Source organism: Pongo abelii, chromosome 6 (assembly GCF_028885655.2).
Source record: "Pongo abelii isolate AG06213 chromosome 6, NHGRI_mPonAbe1-v2.0_pri, whole genome shotgun sequence".
In the NCBI taxonomy this organism is placed as follows: Eukaryota; Metazoa; Chordata; class Mammalia; order Primates; family Hominidae; genus Pongo; species Pongo abelii.
The window spans coordinates 50053608-50072571 of NC_071991.2; the positions used below are offsets into that span (position 1 = coordinate 50053608).

Consider the following 18964-nt stretch of genomic DNA (forward strand, 5'->3'; position numbering starts at 1 on the left):
TTTATTATGAATCCATATACCTTTTATCTTATTTTTTTTTCTTGTTTTACTGCATTGGCTAGGATCTCTTTCACTGTTGAATAGAAGTGATGATGCTGGCATTCTTCACTTATTCTTTATTTCAAAAGGAACATCTTCAAAGCTTCACCATTAAGTATAGGTTTCCTGTGGCTTTCTTGCAGGTAAACTTTAAGGTTTAAGAAATTGTCTTCTATCCCAAGTTTGTGAATATCTTTTACCATAATTGGAGGTCAAAAATTTTTATCAAACTTTTTTTTCTGCATCTGTTGAGTTAATATATTATTTTGTCCTGTAATCTATTAATGTAATGAGTTGAGTGATTTTCTAATAGTAAGCCAACATTGCATTCCTGGAATGAAACCAGTTTTGTCACATATGTTAGCCTTGTTATGTTTTGCTGAACTTGATTGGTAATTTTTTTTTGGAATTTTTGCACGTATTTTTGTGGCAAAATTGACTTGCAATTTTTTTCTTGTAATACCTTTGTAGCATTTGATATTGAGGTTTCTTTAGCCTCATAAATAATCTGAAAAGTCACACTTTTTCTATTTTACTGAAGACTATAAAATTGGTGTTGCTTTGTCCTTAAATTTTAGCAGAGCTCACCAATGAAGACATTCTCTTTCTTTAGCAGTTATGCTACTATTCTGATTTTGTTTCTTCTTGGGTCAATTATATGTTTTCCCATTTATCTATATTTTCAATCTGTTTTGACATAAGCTTGATCATAATATCCTTTTATTATCTTTTGATTGACTCTAGGATCTATAGTGATATTATTTAAAAAATACTGTTTATTCGTGCCTTCTCTCTTTTTCTTCCTTTGATCAGTCTCACCAGAGGTTTATTAATTTAATTTTTTTCAAGAACAGAATTTGATCTTTGTTGAGGCTTTTTATTATGTTTGTTTCTTATTTCATTAATTTTACTCCTATTCTTATTATTTTATTCTTTCTACTTCCCTTGAGTTTAATTTGGTAAATTTTTCTAACTTCATAAGATAGATAATTTGTTTATTGATTTTTAATCCTTCTCTTTTTTCTTTAAGTATTGTTTTATTTGTATCCCATATATTTAATACATAATATTTTCATTAGCATTCAGTACAATTGTTTTCTAATTTTCATATGCTTTCTTTTTTGGCAATAAGTTATTCGGAAGTGTATTTCCTAATTTCCAAACCTATCAGAAGTTTCTAGTTATCCTCTTACTCTTGAGTTCCTGCATAATTACAGCGTGATCAGAAAAACTAGACTATATGAATTCAATCTTGTGGAAGTGTTGAAGCTTGTTTTATGGCCTGGCATGTGGTCAGCTTTGGTAATTGCTTCATGTGTGCTTGAAAAAAATGTCTGTTCAGGGGTGGTCAGGTAAAGTGCTCTTTCTGTGTTACTCATGTTGTTCAAATTATCCAGATTGTTCCTGATTTTTGTCTGCTTTAATTACTGGCATTAAGTGTGATAAAATTCCCCATTATGGTTGTGAATTTTTTTATTTGTTTCACAGTTCTGACAACTTTTAAAAGTATATATTTGAGGCCAAGTTTTTAAATGCATGGAAATTCAGAATTATTACTTCATCTTATTAAACTAAAATGTTTATCATTACAAAGTGTCCCTGTTTAACTCTACTAATACTTTTTGCCTTAAAGTGTATTTTGTCTTTATTCATATAGCCTTACCAGCTTTCTTTTAGCTACAATTTCCATGGACTACATTGATCCATTCTTTGATTTTCAAACTTTCTGTATCCTTGTGTTTTAGGCATGTCTTTTGTAAACAGCAGACAGTTATTTATTTTTTAAAAAATCAGTCTGATAGTCTTTGATTATTAACTGGGGCATTTAATCTCTTTGCACTTACAATTACTAATAAGTTTGGATAAAAAAATCCACCATCTTCCTATGTGTTTTCTGTTTATCCCAGCTGTTTTATGTTCCTGTTTCTCTCTTTTCTTGCTTTCTTTCAAATTGAGTGACTTGTCACTTAGCTTTCCTTCTCTTTTAGTCTGAAAGATATACGTTTTTGCATTTCTATTATTTTAGTGATGACCCTGAAATTGTAACATTCATTCTTGGTGTATCAATGACTAATCTTAATCCACATTTTGCATGCAAGATAATTCAAGGAACTTGAAACTATTTAACTACATTTAGTCGCGTTTCGATTTCTATGCTATTGTTGTGTGTAAGAATTTTTTTTTTTTTTTTTTTTTAGGCGGAGTTTCCTTCTTGTTGCCCAGGCCAGAGTGCAATGGTGTGATCTTGGCTCACTACAACCTACTCCTCCCTGGTTTAAGCGATTATCCTGCCTCAGCCTCCCAAGCAGCTGAGATTACAGGTGGCCCACCACCATACCTGGCTAATTTTAGTATTTTTAGTACAGACGGGGTGTTAACATGTTGACTGGGCTGGTCTTGAACTCCTGACCTCAGGTGATCCACCCTCCTTGGCCTCCCAAAGTGCTGGGATTACAGGCGTGAGCCACCATGCCCGGCCGTGTAAAAATATTGAGTCACCTCCTTGGAACAGCTTTGGAGTCTTCGAGCAATCTGAAAACCATGAGACCAGATGATATAAGACTCCATCCACTTTAACATTCTGTAAGCCTGGAATTGCACTTTTAAAATGTTAACTGGACCAGCCTGTTGTGGGTAATGTATTCTTAAAATGCAATTGCAGAGAAATGAGGCATGGGTTTTTCATGTTTCCAAAAACACAGAGATTGGCACCTAAACAGTTACGGCCCTCTCCCTTCAATTAAATGCAATTGGAAAGCTTCAGGGAACACTAGTCGATCTGCATATAAGATGAGGTATATTCAAATGATGATGAAAACATTGGAGTTGCCAGCAGGTCTGTAGCTCACCTAAGATAATTCTAGAAGAGCAGAATCACTTTATTTCCTGCTAAAGATATTTTTTTTTCCTTTTTTCTCTCAGACTCAGGCTTGCGGCCTTTTCTGATGGACACTGTGAATGCAGTTGGAAGAGGCAAGGTCATTTCTGTATATGAGTATACAGAATTTTCCAAATGAAGCTAGGAAGTTTAAGCTGCGTGTTGGGCTGATTTAAAAGGGCCACTTTTTTCTCATGATTATCCGCAAATGAAAGTCATTAAAAAGGTGTTATCATTTTCTGGGGGAAAAGGTGGCAGATGTTGCTTAGTGAAAGTAAACTTCAACTAAATTATATTCCACATGTACCCCGCAAGTAGAGAAGTTTTTACCATTCATATTTAATTTAGTTCAGTAAAGTAGAGACACTTATTTTCTATAGTATGGCTGAATATAGTAAGCACACCTACTCTGGCTCTCCTAAATTTTCTCCTGTCCCTGTTGCCATGCAGTAATATAACCATAGACTTTTTGACATCTTGGTGCAGGAAGTAAGCACCTTTATTTTAGGTATCATCCTGCTGGCTTCTCTGATTCCACATGGGCATCAAAGGCTACAAAGAGTAACGTCACAGCACTAAGCTTCTAATTTTCTCCAAGAGCTCAAACTGCATTTCTCAGTTGGGAAATGATATTTCTCTGCATTCATAGTGATAGACAGGGAAGTCACACCTCTAAAGGGCAAATGACTCAGCATTAAGTCACTGAGTCATTGGTCCCCTGGGGAAAGAATTCCAGAAGCTGTCAGTCTCTGGACACAATCTCAGAGACTCCTCCCTGTGTCTGGGAGGAACCACCAAGATCCTCTGCTCCAGCCTGATTTTGTCCCCATCTTGCAGATGAGAGTATCGATGCCCAGAGTTGTGAAATGATTTGTTCAAGCTCACAAGACTATTAATTACCAGTATTTTCTTTCTTTCTTTCTTTCTTTTTTTTTTTTTTTGAGACGGATTCTTGCTCTCTCACCCAGGCTGGAGTGCAGTGGCGTGATCTCAGCTCACTGTAAGCTCTGCCTCCCGGGTTCATGCCATTCTCTTGCCTCAGCCTCCTGAGTAGCTGGGACTACAGGCGCCAGCCACCACGCCCGGCTAATCTTTTTGTATTTTTAGTAGAGACAGGATTTCACCGTGTGTTAGCCAGGATGGTCTCAATCTCCTGGCCTCATGATCTGCCCACCTCAGCCTCCCAAAGTGCTGGGATTACAGGCGTGAGCCACTGTGCCCGGCCAATTACCAGTGTTTTCATAATGCTTAAATCATGTTTCCCCAAGCTCAGCAAATACATGGAAATGACAATTCCAGAATCCATACCAATATAAAGCAAGTTTCATTTAAATGGTAGATTATCCTGCAGCAAACTGTACCGTTATCTTATTGATCTCCATTCTTCTCGGGAAATGAGAGAGACAGCATCACAACAACTAAAAAATCATGTTCACAGTTTCTACAGATCACAACGCTCCTCACTCCACTCTCTCCTTCACTTGGAGACTCTACTGATGGATGAGGTAGGCATGTAATGTATTTTGCAGACCAGACTTGACAAAGATTGAAAGCATCTGTCAAAAGAACCTGGTCCTCCTGTTTTGCCATGTAGGACATCTGCCAGATTTTGCTCTGTTAATTGGCTCCTGTGCAGGCAGCTATTTTAGCAACAGTTCCGTGGGTCTTCTGTGGCACGTCTTGATTTAAAGTGAAATGTTGAAAAGCATTTCTCAAATGCTCAAAGCTTCCAGGGTTGCTCAAGTTTAGCTGATTGGACAGAGAGAGAGGCAGCCTTCAAAACTGTTGTGCAGAGATAAAACTAGATTATTCAGGCTCCTCAAATTCAGAGACTAATTCTCTGAGAGATGGTGAGTGAGGAGTCTGATTTCCTCCTAAAGAGATACTTTCCCTAAGGTCAGACCAAATTGAAAAGAGTTTATGAAAAAAAAAAAAGCCCATATGACCTTAAACACGCAGACTTTGAGTTGACACCGTAATGAGGAATGGAGTGCTATTAAAATATACTGAACAATTTAATGACTCCACTAGCAGTTGCCAAAACAAAAAAACAAAAAACAAAAAAAGATTTAAGCTCTGAATAATTCTGGGAAGGAGGATTTTGCCAAGGAGATTTTAATGTCAAGAATATACGTGAAGCTAAAATAAGGTGCTCACGTGCATCCCGGAGCCGGGGGTGGGATGTATATATGACCAAATGAAATTATTTCACTTCCACTTGTGGAAAAATCTGATGGGGGAGAAATTGACTAGAAAACATTTAGTCATATTTCACTTGGATTATGCTCATAAGTACCAAACTCCAGATCTGTCAAAATAAGCCCCACCAGCACTTCCCGGCCGAGGTGCTAGACAAAGGCTGCGACAGGCAAAAACGATAAAGAGCTTAGAGAAACATTAAGCCTGGAAAAGCTGCAGGAACCTAGCTCTTAACTAAAGAGAGGATTCAGGGATTTAAAAATGGGAAGACTTGTCTTTGAGGTGTGAGGAATGGAGCCCAGAGTGGCCCAAGTGTTAAATACAGAGTGAGAGGTCTTAGAAAGCCTCAAGGACAGGCCAGGCACGGTGGCTCATGCCTCTAATCCCAGCACTTTGGGAGGCCAAGGCGGTCAGATCACGAGGTCAGGAGATCGAGACCATCCTGGCTAACATGGTGAAACTCCGTCTCTACTAAAAATACAAAAAATTAGCTGGGCGTAGTGGTGGGCACCTGCGGTCACAGCTACTCGGGAGGCTGAGGCAGGAGAATAGCATGAACTTGGGAGGTGGAGCTCGCAGTGAGCCAAGATCGTGCCACTGCACTCCAGCCTGGGCGACAGAGCGAGACTCTGTCAAAAAAAAAAAAAAGGCCTCAAGGACATGTGTGTTCTAGGGACCAGCTCTCAGAGGCTGGAAGTCAGGGGCCCATGACTTTTTTAACACAACTTGTTTTCTATAAGAACCAGTATCCCTTCATTTCACCTTGTTCTGGAGGGCCAACAGCATGCTCTTTCCACAAATCATTTGTTGATGGAATAGGAGATGCACTTGGCTGCTGCCAGCACACCCATCTGAAAACCAAGGCTATCTGCAGAAGAGGTGCAAAGCGCCAATGCCTGGAAATGAATTTGTTGGCATTTCAAGGACAAACACTTTCTTGGCTACAAGCACTGAACCTCCAATCCAAAACTGGGGGAAAAGTATAGGCTTAATTAAGTCTTTTATTTTCTTCTATTGTAATGAGAATATTCATGTATAACCCAGCTACCTTTGTCCCCTCTGCTTGCCTGTCTACTCACTGGCTCTAGGCCAGGACCCTGGACCACTGATGCCTGTGTTCACTGGGTTCAGGTGCTGGCCAGTGGGAAGGAGGGCTGGGAATGGTGGGGAGGGAAGGTGTTTCCTTCCTGGCTGGCATGAATAACTGGGGAGTTTGTGTCGGCCAATACTTAATGCAGTGCATGCACTCATTAGAACATTTGTCTTGTGCATCTCCCAAGTAATGACGAGGGTGGGGTGAAGTTGGCTCGGGTTCCATGCACATGCCCAAGCAGGTGACAAGGACCTGGGAGAGCTGATGGTGCTCAGCCTAGCACTGGCAGTGCCCTAGGGTCTAGATGAATTCTGGCTTGGACAGAATCTGCATCTCATGCCTCTCGGTTCTCTCCCGGAACGTCATTCTGGAATCCTGTGATCTTCGCTCCCTGGAGAAAGTCAAAATAAAGCAGGGAGGGAAATAATTTGGCCTAATGAAAAGGCAAGTAGACATGTGAAGAGACAATAATTATGAAAAATGTATTAAAGATCAGACAACTGTGCCAGGCACTTTACATGTAATACCCTGACCTTCATTCTCCATGACTCACAGCTCTCCTTCTCACTGGTCAGCACCAGAGCCCAGAGGACAGAGACATCACAGGCCAACAGGTAGACACTACTATTAGCCCCGTTTTACAGATGAAGAAGTTGAGGTTTATAGATGTTAAATAACTTGCCCAAGGTCACATATCGCTACAAATAAGCAATGGCAAGATATAAACTTCAACCACTGGCATTAAGCCTAAGACTTAAATCGTTCTCCTCTTATATCTCCTATGGAATTCTCCACCTACCCTCTGTGGCTTATGCAGGAAAACAGCTGAAAAACAGCAGAAAAACAGAAGAATGACAATAACTGTGTGAGGGATTTAATTTCAGCTCTGCTAATTATTCATACAACCTCAATGATGTCATTAACCATGTGAGACTTACTTTGTTTATCTATAAAATGGTAATAAGGCTCCATGTCCTATTATTGTCATAGAATTGTATTGAGGCAATTCATGTGAAGATGCTTTGAACAAAAGCAAGGTCTTCTAGATGTGTCATGATTAAGGCGGTTTCTATAGGAGATGTTGTGGTATAGGAAAAAGCACATCAGCTGTGGCCTGGGCCAGGGTTTGAATCAGCCATGTTAGTGGAATATTTCTGACTCTCAAGCCTCTCATCTATAAAAGGGGGATTCTGTAACCTGCTGGAGAGTTTGGACATGAGAAACCCACATGTTGGCGGAATCCCAGTGCAATGGCCGTCAGTGTGTCTGACCCATGTAAGAGCTCCCCTTACCTGCAGGGGAAAGAGATGGAGCTGCTGAAGACACAGTAGATGAGGGGGTTGATGGCACTATTCAATGCTGGCAGATTCTGAATGATCACAGAGGCATGGAAACGCTCCTGGGTATCTGGAAGGAGGTTGAAATTGTCCAAAATGTCAAAGAGGAAGTATGGACTCCAACAGCAGATGAAGGCTGGGGGAGAAGAGAGCCATTAGCATCACAGCAGGTAGCAGTTGAGGGGTCTCTTTTGGTTGGTCCTAACTGGACTTTTACCTGTGAGGTTCTTTGGGACCTGGAATTTCTTAGAAATATTGGAGTTTGATGCTGTTTGGAGCATTGATGTCATATTCATTTAAACACATGCACATATACATATGGACACATCTTACAGACATGTTCCTAAAAGTGAGCAAAGGTCGTAGAGCTTCTCTATCCATAATGAAGGGTCAAATTTCTACTGCTGTGGATTCTTTATAGAAACCCCAGGAACAAGTGATTATGGCCATAGCCTCTCATCAAACACAGGGATCAGGAAAAAAACAGCAAAATACTTTGAAGACTCTCTAGGAAAAGACAGAAGAACAGGAAGCATTTTGACCACATAGTGACTACTGGTTTTAGGTTATGTCAGGGAGAAGAGGTGATCACAATATTTTCTAAGCACACCCCAGTTTAATGACAGTGTTCTCTTTCATCCCTAAGCTGGCCTCTCCAGAAAACACCCACACTATACCCTTCTCTAAATCCATAGTTATGTGTGAGACACCAGTTTATTTGGCTCCAAATTCTCAAAAGAAATGGATGAAAGGTGGGGATTCAGGTGTGACGGTTAATTTTGAGACTACTTGACTGGGCTGCGGAGTGCTCAGATATTCCGTTAAACACTATTCCGGCTGCATATGAAGACGTTTCTGGAGGAGAGTAACATTTGATCTAGTAGAGTAAGAAAAGCAGATTGCCCTCCCCTGTTTGTGGGCCGCATCCAATCTGCTGAAGGCCTGAGTCATAGAAAAAGGTTAAGTAAAAGAAGATTCACTCTGCTTGCCTGTCTTCGAGCTAGGACATTGGTCTTCTCCTGCCTTCACACTTGGAATCAAACTGAAATGTACACCATCCACTCTCCCGGTTTTCAGGCCTTTGGACTCAGACTTGGACTAGAATCTACACCATTGGCTTTCCTGGGTCTCCAGCTTCCAACTGCACAGCTTGGGAATTCTCAGCCTCGGTAATCACTTGAGCCAATTCCTTCTAATAAATCTCTCTCTGTCTCTCTCTAATTTTCCTCTGGAGAGCACAGACTATGACACAGAGCTAAACACTCATAAGTTGACTTGAAACACATGCATCTCTCATTTTCTCACCATAAATTCTCCACTCTCCTTCTCCCACTTTCTCATCCACATAATTTTTTCTCAGAGTAGAAGTTTGGCTTCCTCGGCTGTCTGCATGCAGGGACAAGCTTTCCGCCATAACTCTGTAATGCAGATTCTGTAACTTGTGGGGAATTTTGGAATGATAAACTGACTCATGGTTCCGCTCTCGACCCTAGACCTTGGCAATGTATTAAAGAGGAGCAATTCAAACACAAAACCCACTAAGTGTTCTGGATCCTGGTTAATTAACCCAAACACTGGCCCTGAACAGTATTTGGGGCACTAAGAGGACAAATGGTCTTGTGTGCTTGGGTGTTTGCATGTGTGTGTAAGTCGGGTTGGAGGATTCTGGTTTTCACAGGGATACCAGTCCTCTGGCGTGGTACACGCAGCCCAGCCAGCAAAGGTTTGTATCTACTTTGAATGCCCATTCATGTAGAGGAGAACCCTCTGTATAGTTATCCCAGTCTAGAAACCTGACTTTGTTTTACACATAAACACAGATATTTTAAATAAATATTGAAATTTGTAGAAATGCAATTCTGTTGTAAATGGAGGAAAGATTACTTTGTTTAATTCAAAATTTTACAAGGATTTTTTCTTTTTGCCGGCTCAGAAAATCAAGTCACTGACAGTAATACCGCTTACATTTTTTTATGTCTCCATGAAAATACACTTGTATTGGTTTTCAATTATGTCAAGGTGTAGGTGTGACTGCTTCATGATTCTTCTAGTGTAGCTGTGCTTATGTTTTTACACATTAAAATTGGTACAAATTTTAATTAATAAAAATAGTATTGTTTTATTTTAGATTATTTTCTTATTCCTCTTTTATATTATTTTTTGGGCAATATATTAATGTTTTAATTATCATGGTAGGTAGTATAAGTAGGCATTTTATTTCAAAGTGGGAAAGGGACATTACAAAGTGTTTGCTATAGAAAGGGCCCTTTTGGTCTGATAAGGCTGTCAATATTTGCTGACCCTCTAGAGGGTGTCCCTGCTTGCTGACTGAAGGGATCCCACAGGGCCTTGGAGTATGGTTGCTGATGACAAAGGGCTATGCTGGCTCTGGGACACACTTGTAAACATACATTTTCCAACTCCACATCCAGGGAACGTGCATCTGTGGTTCTGACTATCTGAGAAGACAGAGGAGTCTTTGATCTACTTCAGAAGCCTCTGAGAAAGTTTTTGAGCCCTGGTGGGTTGTATATGTTTTATCCCAGTTCCGCCTGCAGTGTTGTTTTGTGCCTACGTCCTGCTGGCTGAGTCATGCTGCGTGTGGTCTGTTTGGCATTTTGCAGTTGTGTTTCAGAAAGGTGAGAAGACTGTTCTGGTGCTTTGACATGCAGCTAATGGGAGATCTATGCTTCCTCGGAGCTTCAAGAGCTGCCAGAGAGGCAAGGAGGGGGTATTTAAGCTAAATAAAAAAGAATATACACAAATCCCTTTCCTTCTTGCATAGTTTCGTTCATTCATTCATTCATTCATTCATTCATTCATTCGACAAATATTAATTGAGCAGTGTGTAGGAGACCCTATTTTAGGTCTTGGTGATAATATAAGTAACACAAAAGCCAAAGTCATTGCCCTCATAGATTTATTACTCTAACAGGGGAGACAGACTATAAGAAAATCAATCTATATCCTATAGTGTGAGGTGGAACCAAGAAGAAAAATAAGGCAGAGTAGACTAGAAAAAGGATATTTAAAAAGACTTATCAAGGAGCCCTCAGGGAGGTGGCATTGTTGGGGAACAAATGAGGTTAGGAAGTAAGCCAGGGCACCACCGGAGAGCAGAGTATTTCAGACAGGAAATAGTACAAGGTAACTTTATAAGTCTTAAGAGTAGAGACAAAGGAAAAGGAAAGGGCAGAAGACAGGAGGGTGGAAGGGCAGGTAAGGTGCCATAAGGGAGAAATTTGTAGTGGACCTAACATTAAATATTCAGATAAGGTGGAAAGCCACTTCTATCTTCTTTTTCCTTGTGAACCCCAGCCCTGGGGAAGAGTGTATCTTAAAGGAAGTGACAGAGTTAGCTGGTGATGTGAGCATCCACTTCAGCTAGTTAGATCCTAATCAGATTTTCTCCAAATTATTCAACCCATAGCCTTGACAGGCAGCTGTATTCATAAGGAGAGGAATTAGGAACCAAATGTCAGCCCTTGAAGGAAACATGAATGGGCTGAAGAGTTTCACACATTCCTTTCCAAGCAGACCGATGTAGAAGTTCCTGTTGGCAAATTCCTTTCTGCCACCAGGTCCCAGGAGCAAACTTGCTTTTGGGATGTTCATACCACTTTACAGCTCAAGGAGGGACATTGCTTACCAAGAATGATGATGATGCTATACTTGATAGCCTTGATTTTTGCCTTTGAGATGAGCCCTCGGTTATAGCTGCTGCACAGTTTCCCATCTGTAGATACAAGAGGGGAATAATAAGATGAAGTGTTCAAGATGTGACAGTTTCTGTTTCTGCCAATAAGAACATTAAAGGTTAGACTCCAGTTTTCACTTATATCCTGTGCATTCATGCCCAGATGTCCTTCCTTGGAAATTTTTAGATTAAAGATGGTTCTGGGCTGGTTTCTGGAGAATGCTCAGTTTACACCTTAATATTATATGCAAATGGTATGGAATGCTCAGACCCTCTCAAGAGACTTGGTCAGATGGCCTGAACAGCTGTAGCTGAAATTAGACCATGTGACCATGCAGGAGCTGAGGCCTTCCCTGAGGAGTGCTACTCTCTGAGCCCTGGCTATGCTAAGACACTCATGCGGCGACTTTAGCAACCTAGGCAAAGTTGCTTTCTAAAATGGTTGCCCCAGACAAATACATTAGTCAAAAAAACAAAACAAAACAAAACACTCTCAAGAAAACCTCAAGCCAGGGGTATCAGAACTCTCCAAAATAGGAGCTTGGATATACATTTTTTTCATATGTGGGCTGTTGTCTGATGGTGAACACTGAGGGGTGAATATAAGAATCTACTAGAATACAAGCTTGATGAGGACAGGGGTTTTGTTTTTTGCACTCCTGTAGCCTGTACACATATTCAATGACTAACACAAATATGTTGAATGAATCAATAACCACCTCTCATTAGTCAAGCAGTGGTAAAACAAAGAGATGGGATTAGGCTAAGCAGGATCAAGTGCAATAGGCCTTAGTTAAAGTAGTGATTACCTGTAAATTTGGGGATAAAAATGTCAGCTGTGGTGTCCCTTTCCTCATGGAAGAGTTTTTACTGTCAGGGCTTCCACCAGCCCATATGCCACCTTTGTGAAGTTTCGGAAAAAGGGCCCTTGCTCTGATAAGCACAGGCCTGCGTAGAGCACACACTCAGTGAGGGAAATATGAAGAGAATGCCAGCCCCACACACCTCTCAGCCAGGAGCCACCCAGTGGGGCTCAATGGGCACAACCCTAGTGGTGGCCCTGGTCAGAGGCCCACTTAGTGCGTCAAAGTCACATGGAGTAGGGCAGTTGTGCACTAGAAAGGCAAACTGCTGTGCTCCATTGTCTTCACTGCACTGCCCAGCTCTCACATTTGAAATTTATTTTAATGCCCATGGAAACCAGTCAGATGTTTACCTTTGCAATATTCATTCAATCCCACCTCCAATCTGATCTAGCCCAACCCCACAAGTATAGCACATCGGCTAAGAGATAAGGGCTGACTAGAAGGGCTGAAATATAGTACTTGTTCTCTAAGAATTTTCAATCCAGGATGAAAGATCACACACTCTCCATAAAACTGGTTGAGATGAGCGAGATACTGCTATGGTTTGAATGTCCCTGTGAAAACTCATGTGTAAATTTAATTGTCATAACAGTATTGGGAGGTGGAGCCTTTGAGAGGTGATTAGGCCACCAGGGCTTGGCCCTTATGAATGGATTATTGCTATTATTGTGTTATTGTGGAAGTGGGCTTCTGATGGAATGGACGAGTTTGGCTTGACTTTCTCTTTGTCTTGTGTGCTCGCTTTCGGCCTCTTTTTTCTGCCATGGGATGACCTTTGCCAGTTGCAAGTGCCCTGCTCTTGGATTTCCCAGCCTCTAGAACCATAAGCCAAATAAATCTCTTTTTAAAAAAAATAAATTTCCCAGTCTGTGGTATTCTGTTATAGCAGCAGAAAATGGACTAAGACAGATAGAAACCAACTGTGGACAGAGGAGAGACCCATCCTTCCACCACTGTGCTGGGGAGGCTGTGTGGGAGATGCAGAGAGCATCAAGTGAACCCAAATGACATAAGAAGGATTCCAAGACAAAGGCGGGGTGCAGCGTGGGATTAGGAGAGGTGGGAGGCAGAGAGTGAACATCCTCAGCCAAGACATGGAACAAGAAAATGTAGGATGCGTTTTAACCACAGTGAGTCATATTGCTTGGCTGTAGCCTACAAATGCGTGGGGTTTGAGAGTGGAGAAGAGAACTGAAGGCAAACTGGGGAGGACTTGAATGTCTTTCTGAGGAGCTTGAGCTGAACTCCTGAGGTGGCCACAGGCCATTGAAGTTTCTGAGTGCTTTTGCAGTGTGAACATTTACTCATTGCAGAGGACAAATGATTTTCAAGAGTAACAGGAATAGGGGCTCTTTAGGTACGAAGAAAAAATGCTAATTATAATTAATTCATATTTCTTAAAACATACCCTGTAAGGCCACTCCTAAATACTATTAGGGTCTTCAAATTATTCTGTGCATTTCATGGGACCACGAAACCTCAGCCTTGTAAGAAAGCAAATGCTTCAGAACATTTAGAGCAGTGATTCTCCATTGGGGGTGATCTTGCTTTACAGGGAACTTTTGGCAAAGTCTGGACACATTTTTAATTGTCACAATTGTGTGTGCATGTGTGCTACTGGCGTCTAGTGGGCAGAAACCAGGAATGTTGCTAAACATCCTTCAATGCACAGGGCAGCCTCCACAACAAAGAATTATCCAGTCCAAAATGCCAAAGGTGTCAAAGTTGAGAAACCTTGATTTCTAGGATGGGATCTTGGGAAGGACACAGGCTTTAAGATCAGACTGGAATGCATCCTCTGTCTCTACCAATTACTAAAACTTTGTAACCTTAGGCAAATTGTCTAAAGTTCCCGGCTTCAGTTACCCCATTTAAAAACTGAGATGTAGAATACCTAACTCACAGTTACTTTGAAGATTAACATAAAATAATATATTCAAGGAACCAAGCCCCATGCTGGGATGTTGGATGTCTTGTCAGTTGAGATGAATGCAGTTTTAACAGTATTTCAGGTGGAAGGTGAGCCATCTTTATGGAAGTGAACAGAAGGTATTATTACATTTGATTGTCTATTATACAAGGTTGTTATCTGTGTAAGAATTATGTACAGCAGAAAATGATCTGGGTGAGATTATACCCATGGGGGGCAAGTAAAGAAGACAGCAGACCAAATTATATTCTTTCAAAGCGTCCCCACTGGCTGTTCCTAGGCAACAGCTGGCCCCTAAACAGTATGGCTCTGAAGACTAAGTTGGTCTTTCAGAAAAGTTTTCGAGAATGACATTTGCGCTCTGAAATCCCTTTAAAATGGAAACCCGCAGTGCTTCCCACAGGGCAACTGGGTGACAATATAATCATCTACCTGCCCAGAGATCAGTGAAAAGCATCTTTAATCTGACCATTCCAGGAAATGCAAAGCCTCTAGCTTCTAAAGATGGCCCTTCAGAGAGAGCTGAGCTACAAAATGCCGGTAATTCTCCTTTATTGGGAGATAAAAGGATTATTTCTACTCAGGCCTTGGCGCTGAGCTGCAGTGAAAAGCAGTTAAATTCAGCTGTCACTGTGCATTAATAACTTGGGTAGCCTGAAAGTGGCACGTCCATTCGATTTGGGACTAGGAGAAGCACACTGATGTGGACTGTTTTAGTTCCACAGTATATCCCTAATGGGGACACATGCTGAAAATTTAGTCTCCAAATGGCCATTTCTGGCTCCTCACCTTCCCAAGACCACAGGCCTCTTACAGAGCCACTGGAAACCCATTCTTCATGTAGGCTGTGCACCTGAAGTGGGAGCAATTGGTACCTTGGGATTTCAAATGGAAGCAGAATTGTTTCCTGGGAGGTAGTGGGGGGAATTCATCTGTGGACCTATAATGAGTGCAGGTGATTTGTTTAGAAACAAGGAAGTCTAACTGGCAATATTTTAAAATAAATATGCTTCCTATATTAGAAACTTTGTGTGTTAGGTTGATTTTTAAAAATTTCAACATTATTTTTAGTAGTTTTTCCTGATTTCTAAAATTTTTGAAACTTGAAATTCATTTTGAACAGTAACATTCTCTTTACTAATATAGCTTGAATACCTCCTGAACTCATCAGTTCAGTATTTTAAGTGCATTAGGTCTCATCTGTTTAGCTGCAGGACTGTAGTCAGTTTCTTCCCAGGGTGTCTTTGTTCCTCTAGTTTTTCTGAGAGACCCAAGGAGGTGTCTCAGTGTTCCAGGATCCACCCAGGCCACTGCCTGTGCTTCTATGGTGACGTTGTCTGGATCCTGCTTTCTAGGCTCGCTGCAGCTGCCCTGGGCTGCCCCAGGTCACTTCACCAAGACCTCCTCTTTGCCAATGACTGCTTCTTGAGGGGCTCCGGCTGGGCACCAGATGCTCCACAGCCACAGTCACTTCAAAGCCACATTGTGAGTCCTCTTCATTATTGCTCTTGATCCTGGGCAGTTGCTTTGCTCTTCTGCTCCACCTCTCAGGGCCTCAGTTCTGTCCCTGGGCTGCGGGTTATTCAGCACTGCTGCTCTTCCTGGGAATACCTGCTCTCCAAGTTCTTCTGCCAGGAAGCAAGGGAATGGCCTCTCTCCTCTGTGCTGTGCTATTCCAGGAGCTTGCAGCAGACTCTCTTGAACTCCCAAAGTTTCAGCTTCTTTAGCCCCCCACATAGCGTTTTCCTATCTAGATGCCGACAAGTGGCTAGAGTGGTTAGGTGGGAATGTTCTTCTGTGACCCAGAACTTACATGTCCCTTTGACCTTAAGACACTCATTGTGCCTGACTCCGTATTCTCCAGAATGTTTTCACATTCAGGGATCTTATTGTCCCTTTCTTGTCATCTGAGGTGCTCCCTCTCTCCCCATTAGCTGGACAAGCCTGCATATCTCTGAACCTTCAAGTAGGAAAGTATTTTGCATTCCTTTTCAGGAGGTTTTTAGCCCAGAGCCAACCACAAATTGTAGCTAGATATGAGAAGATTTCACCTAACCCACCAGATAGCCCTTTCCGTACCTCAGCACCTCAGCTCAGGCAGAAGCAGGAGCCCTGACAGCATAAAATAATTACGCAAAGACAGATGAGCTGTTCACCAAACCCATTCCTGTTTCCCCAGGGCACACAACTAGACTACAATTCCCAGCCTGCCTTCCAGCAGTGTGTAGTCATGTGACTAAGATCTGCCTAAGGGACGCTGGGAAGAGTCAATACCTACCACCCCAAACCTGGCTCAGATACCTCTCCTGAGCAGTCCTCCACTCTCTCTCTTCCCCCGCCCCTGCCTGCTGGAGGGACGTGCTGAGGAGTACCTTAGCAGCCCTCTGTTAAGCGTGGCAGAATCTCCACCTGCTTGAATTTCTGAATGACTGTGTGGAACAATGCCTTTCCCTCTGGTCTTTATTGCCAACTGGATTTTAATTAAGACACAAACTTCTATGTGGTTAAGGCTACTGATATTTTGGGTTTACACAGCTGCTAGTGTTTCCCTTCTAAAGTAGAGATTGGTACCTCATATGCAGTGCTGTCTTAATGAAAACCTGAAACATGTAGCATTGGATTTGTGGGCAGGCAGCAGGTGGCAAGGAAACTGAGGTTTCCATTTGTCTATTGTGCCAATACCGCACTCTGACTTTACAATGCATTTCAATATTTGGTAAACCAAACTTTCTCTACCTTGTTCTGCATCTCTAGGAATGTCTAGGCTACTCATGGCTCTTGAATTTTCCTTGTCTATTTTAAAATAGGCTTGTGAAGCTCAATAAAATGTTTCAATTCAATTTTGATTGGAACTTTATTAACTTGTAGATCAGCTGGGGAGATTCAACGTCTTTATGATATTGAACCTTACTATCCACGAACATGTCATAATCTTCATTTATTTGTATCTTTGTGTTTTTCTGGCACATCTTTTATTAAATGTAGTCAATTGTAGAGAAGCCATTTTATTCACAGTTACTGATGAAGAAGCTGATATGGACAGCAGTTAATGGGCTTCTCTTAAATTTTTTAAGCTAGAAAGTGAATAGGGCTCTAACCCAATTCCTAATCCATTGCTTTTTTTCTTTACTCTAGTATGCCTCATTTAATTAAAAATATGGAATTTGGATATAGCATGGATCATATCCGCCAAGCCACAATAGCTAGACGTAGTTATAACAAGAAATTTGTCTGTTCCGTGGGTACACTTGCCCAATCTCCTGCTCCCATGCAGTACATGTTCTAGTTTGTACAAGTAAATCCTCCTGGACATCAATAGTATGCTCATTTATGAAAGATAACATACAGGATTGGAAACCCCATCTCCTCCACGTCTTGCCCTCCTTGCTTGTTTATGGGAAAATATTTAGATAATTTATGATACAGTTCTTTTTCTTTGCCTTTCTGTCAGCCTTTGACTGGGAGAAAATAGACATATTTGTCAGCAAGAAGAGTGGTTCTCGCACTAAGGATGGCTTGAGTTTTTCAGCCAGTGTTTACAAAGTGAGCTTCTGTTCACACTAATCATGGCTAATGTCCCCTTGTTGATGAGCAATAATCCTGGCATGCGGACCCAGCTGGAGATCCCATTTACCTGCCAACTCCAGAGCTGCTTGGCTGTAATGACAGATGGGAAATCAACTGCATTCCATTTACGAATAAGATATAGAGAACATATAAGCTTTTGAGAATACCAGCTGCCCTCATTTCAGGATGAGGTCACTAACGGTAACTAAAAAATAGATATGATGGAGATATAAAACTATATTGAAGAATAAAAAGTGGCGGTAGCCATTTCTACCTTTGGGAGGGAGTGATGGCATACTCTATATCAGTGGGAAACACAGCTCTAAGTGGCTTTGTACAGTTTCAAGGACTGGAAGTCAGGGGAGCCCAAGAGTGCAAGGACTGGCATATGTAGTAGCAGGAGACATGGGAACTTTGGAGAGAGCCAGGAACTCAGCCTCCCTGGGGGGAGGCGTGCTGAGGAAGGTGGTGAGCAAGGGCGGTGCTGCTGTGGAGGGAACAGGAGAGTTGTAGGAGGTGAGACAGTGAGAGTGAGTGCTCAGAGGGACAAGCAGGGAGGAGCATGTCAGACCCACGGAATTGGCAGAAATCACAAGACAGGGGTTTACACCAATCTGATTCGTCTGAAAGTACAGGAAGACCTTGGCTACCTCCACAAAATTGGTCTCCACACTGCCAGTCATGACTCAGCCTTTAGATTTTAAATATATCAAAACAAAACCTTCAGGAGATGAGGTAGGAATAGCTCTCTGAAGGCAGAGCTCTGGAGGGAGTGTCCAGGAAAGGAAGCCACACCCAAGACCCTGAGTTTGTGTTTTTAATTTTTTAAGTCTCGTCTTTATGTGTGCATTCGATATGTGTGCATTTGGATACCAGTTGTGTCACATGCTACCCGTGAAAACAAGCAAACTGCTTAACCTTTGAGTCTGTCTTCTGTCTGTGAGAGACGGTTAATAACACCACCTTGAAGAGTTGTGGATTAACCATTTACTGTTTAGAAAAAAAAGTGCAACTCACTGCCTGTGCAGTATTCTCAAACTGGAAATGGGTTAAATGGGAAATGGGCAATGGGCCATGGGTGAAATGGGGCAAACAGGAAATGAGTTAAAGGGAAGAACACAAGGAAAGGACCTAGCAATGGCAGACAGGAGCTTCTCCGTCTGTCCCTCTGACTCGTCTGTATGTGTTGAGAGATGAGTGAACCATGGCTTTGAGTGGGCCTTAGAGGATCTAAGCATGACACTTATACAGATAAGTGCATGGCAAATATATGTTTTGTGGGGCCTGACTTGATGGTTTTAAAAAATGAATATACATATATACATCTAGGATAATATTGGCTGTTTACTCAGGCTGTT

The 18964-nt window shown here is 41.7% G+C and overlaps 1 protein-coding gene across 5 annotated transcripts in view; it reads right to left on the bottom strand.

The window, feature by feature from the left end:
- Nucleotides 1–18964, bottom strand: part of NPSR1 (neuropeptide S receptor 1) — a 233521-nt gene that overhangs the window by 22070 nt on the left and 192487 nt on the right. For 3 of the 5 annotated variants that reach the window (XM_024249779.2, XM_024249778.2, XM_024249780.2), the window contains 2 exons: nucleotides 11196–11282; nucleotides 7502–7682 (listed from right to left, as the gene is read on the bottom strand). In XM_024249779.2, the coding sequence (XP_024105547.2) occupies nucleotides 7502–7682; nucleotides 11196–11282 (268 nt within the window). Of the gene's footprint in view, nucleotides 1–6185; nucleotides 6601–7501; nucleotides 7683–11195; nucleotides 11283–18964 lie in introns of those variants that run through there. The other 2 variants (XM_024249781.2, XM_002818064.4) reach the window with 1 other exon arrangement.